Source organism: Aureococcus anophagefferens (genome assembly GCF_000186865.1).
Source record: "Aureococcus anophagefferens unplaced genomic scaffold AURANscaffold_14, whole genome shotgun sequence".
NCBI classification, from domain to species: domain Eukaryota; class Pelagophyceae; order Pelagomonadales; family Pelagomonadaceae; genus Aureococcus; species Aureococcus anophagefferens.
Window position 1 is genome coordinate 1,029,075 of NW_008705574.1, and position 2,165 is coordinate 1,031,239.

Consider the following 2,165-nt stretch of genomic DNA (forward strand, 5'->3'; position numbering starts at 1 on the left):
GCTCCGGCTGCCGCCGCACACGAACCTGTACCGGCTCCGCGAGCGCTGCCGCGCCGCGGGCGTCGTCGCGCTCGTCTGCGGCCGGTGGCGCGCCGCGTGCCGCGGCGGCGGCGACGGCGACGACGACGACGCGGCCGCGGCGCGCTGCGTGGGCTTCGGGTCGCTCGCCGTCGTCGAGTCGGCCCTGCTGGCCCACGCGGCCTTCGAGAGCGACGCCGGCGCGGCCCTCGCGCGCCTCGCCGCGCGGTGCCGCCGGGTCTGGGTCCGCTGCGACCCGAAGTGGCGGCCGGGCGGCGTCGCGGCCGGCGACGCCGCGCACGCCTGGGTCTGGCGCGACGCGTTCCCGCGGGCGCGCTGCGTGTCCCTCAAGAACTGCCTCTGCGCGCCGGAGCTCCTCGCGGCGCTCGCGGGCCGCGGCGCGCCGCCGCTGCTCGCGCTCGACGTCTCCGGCACGGCCGTCGACGACGCGGGCCTCGCCGCCGTCGCCGCCGCGCAGCGCCGGCGCCCGTCCCTGACGTCGTTGTCGGTCTACGGCTGCGGCAACGTCACGGGCGCGGGCCTCGGCGCCTTCGCGGCGCCGCCGCTGCCCCTGAGGCGCCTGAGCGTCGGCGCGAACCGCCGCGTCGCGGCGGAGCACGTCGGCGCGCTCGCGGCGTCGGCGCGCGCGACGCTCCGCGAGCTCGACGCGTCGCGCGTGAGCCGCTCGGCGCTCGGCTTCGGCTTCGAGGCGACGCTCGCGGTCGCATGTGCGCGGACGACCACGGCGGCGTGGCTCGCGGACGCGCTTGACGTACGCGCGACGGCGGGACCGAGCGCCGTCGAACGGTCCAAAAATCGCGGAAATCCGTCGCGATCGCGGCGAGCGGCGCGCGGTTTCGCGGGACCGCGCGCGCGGACGTCGGGGTCTGGGCGGTTTCGCCGTTTCCTGGACGTTGGAGCTCCGGGGCTCGGCGTTCGTGATTTCTATAAGGTGCGCCCGCCGGGGCCACGGCTCCAGGAGCGCGTCGGGAGGGCGTCCGGGCGAAAACTCGCGCATCGGTCAAGTGCTCGGGCCGGGGCGTCAAGACGCGTCACGGCGCGGAGCGCCGCGACCCGGTTTAGGCAGGCCCAGACGACGAACAACAAGCCCATGTTACCCGGGCCGCGCCGCGCGCCGGGGCGGCATGCCGGGGGCGGCTCAATTGGGAGGTGGGGCTCAGGCTGGCCGGGCGCGAAGCGACCGCGGCGCGCGGCGCGCCTGGCCCATGCGCCGCGGCGCCGCGGCCAACGCGGCCGGAGCTCGTGCGAGCGCCAGTCGAGCGGCGTGGCGCGAATCGCGAAGCGGCGCGAGCCGCGCAGCTCGACTGGCCCACGCGCCGCGCCAGCCGGTGCCCTGCGCCGCGGCGCCGCGGCCAATGCGGCCGGAGCTCGTGCGAGCGCCAGTCGAGCGGCGGGGCTGGCGCGAAGCGCGAAGCGGCGCGAGCCGCGCAGCTCGACTGGCCCACGAGCCGCGCCAGCCGGTGCCCTCGAGCGTCGACGGGTCGTCGGCGCGACAAGCTTTGGCGCGGCGCGACAGCGGAGCGCGGGATGATGCGCCGGCGAGTCGCAGGGCTGGCGTGAAGCCCTACGCGCGGCACGGCGCGGCGTCCATGCGGCGCGGCGCGGCTGGCGCGGCCGGAGCTCTTGCACTCGCGCGCGTCGCCAGGGCCTCCGCGGCGGCCGCCGCGGACTGAGTCGCCGCGGCCTCCGCGCCGCCGACCGTGGTGCTCGGCGTCGCGCCGTCGCTCTCCGGCGCCTGCCCTCCCGCCAACACCATCCTAGTACACGCCGCGCACGCCGGCACGCTCGCCGGCGAAGTCGCTGGGGCTGCCCGGAGGTCTGGTACAGCCCGTGGCAGCCTCGCAGATGCCTCTGGCAGCCCGCCCTCGGCTCAGGGCGCGTCGCCGCTACGCCGCGGCTCCACGGCCACTTCCGACCCACAGATCGCCAAGGCACTGACGCAACGCGGCGTGTTTCGGGCCATGACGCCACATGCCGCCTCCGACGAGCTGGAATCAAGGCCTTGGGTTCAACCCTTGGTTCCACATCTAGACCCAAAAGTTCCACATCTAGACGAGCTCTCCGTCGTCGTGAGCCATTGATTAGCGGATACGGAACCATCCCTCGTATCGTGAACCGCCCCGTCC

General features: G+C 76.4%; 1 protein-coding gene across 1 annotated transcript in view; it reads left to right on the plus strand.

Moving 5' to 3' along the window:
• AURANDRAFT_71953 (hypothetical protein) overlaps positions 1–2,165 on the plus strand; it is a gene marked incomplete at both ends in the record, with an annotated part of 5,135 nt that overhangs the window by 2,541 nt on the left and 429 nt on the right. The window contains one exon of the mRNA XM_009040258.1: positions 44–739. Within this exon, the coding sequence (XP_009038506.1) occupies positions 44–739 (696 nt within the window). The remainder of the gene's footprint in view (positions 1–43; positions 740–2,165) is intronic.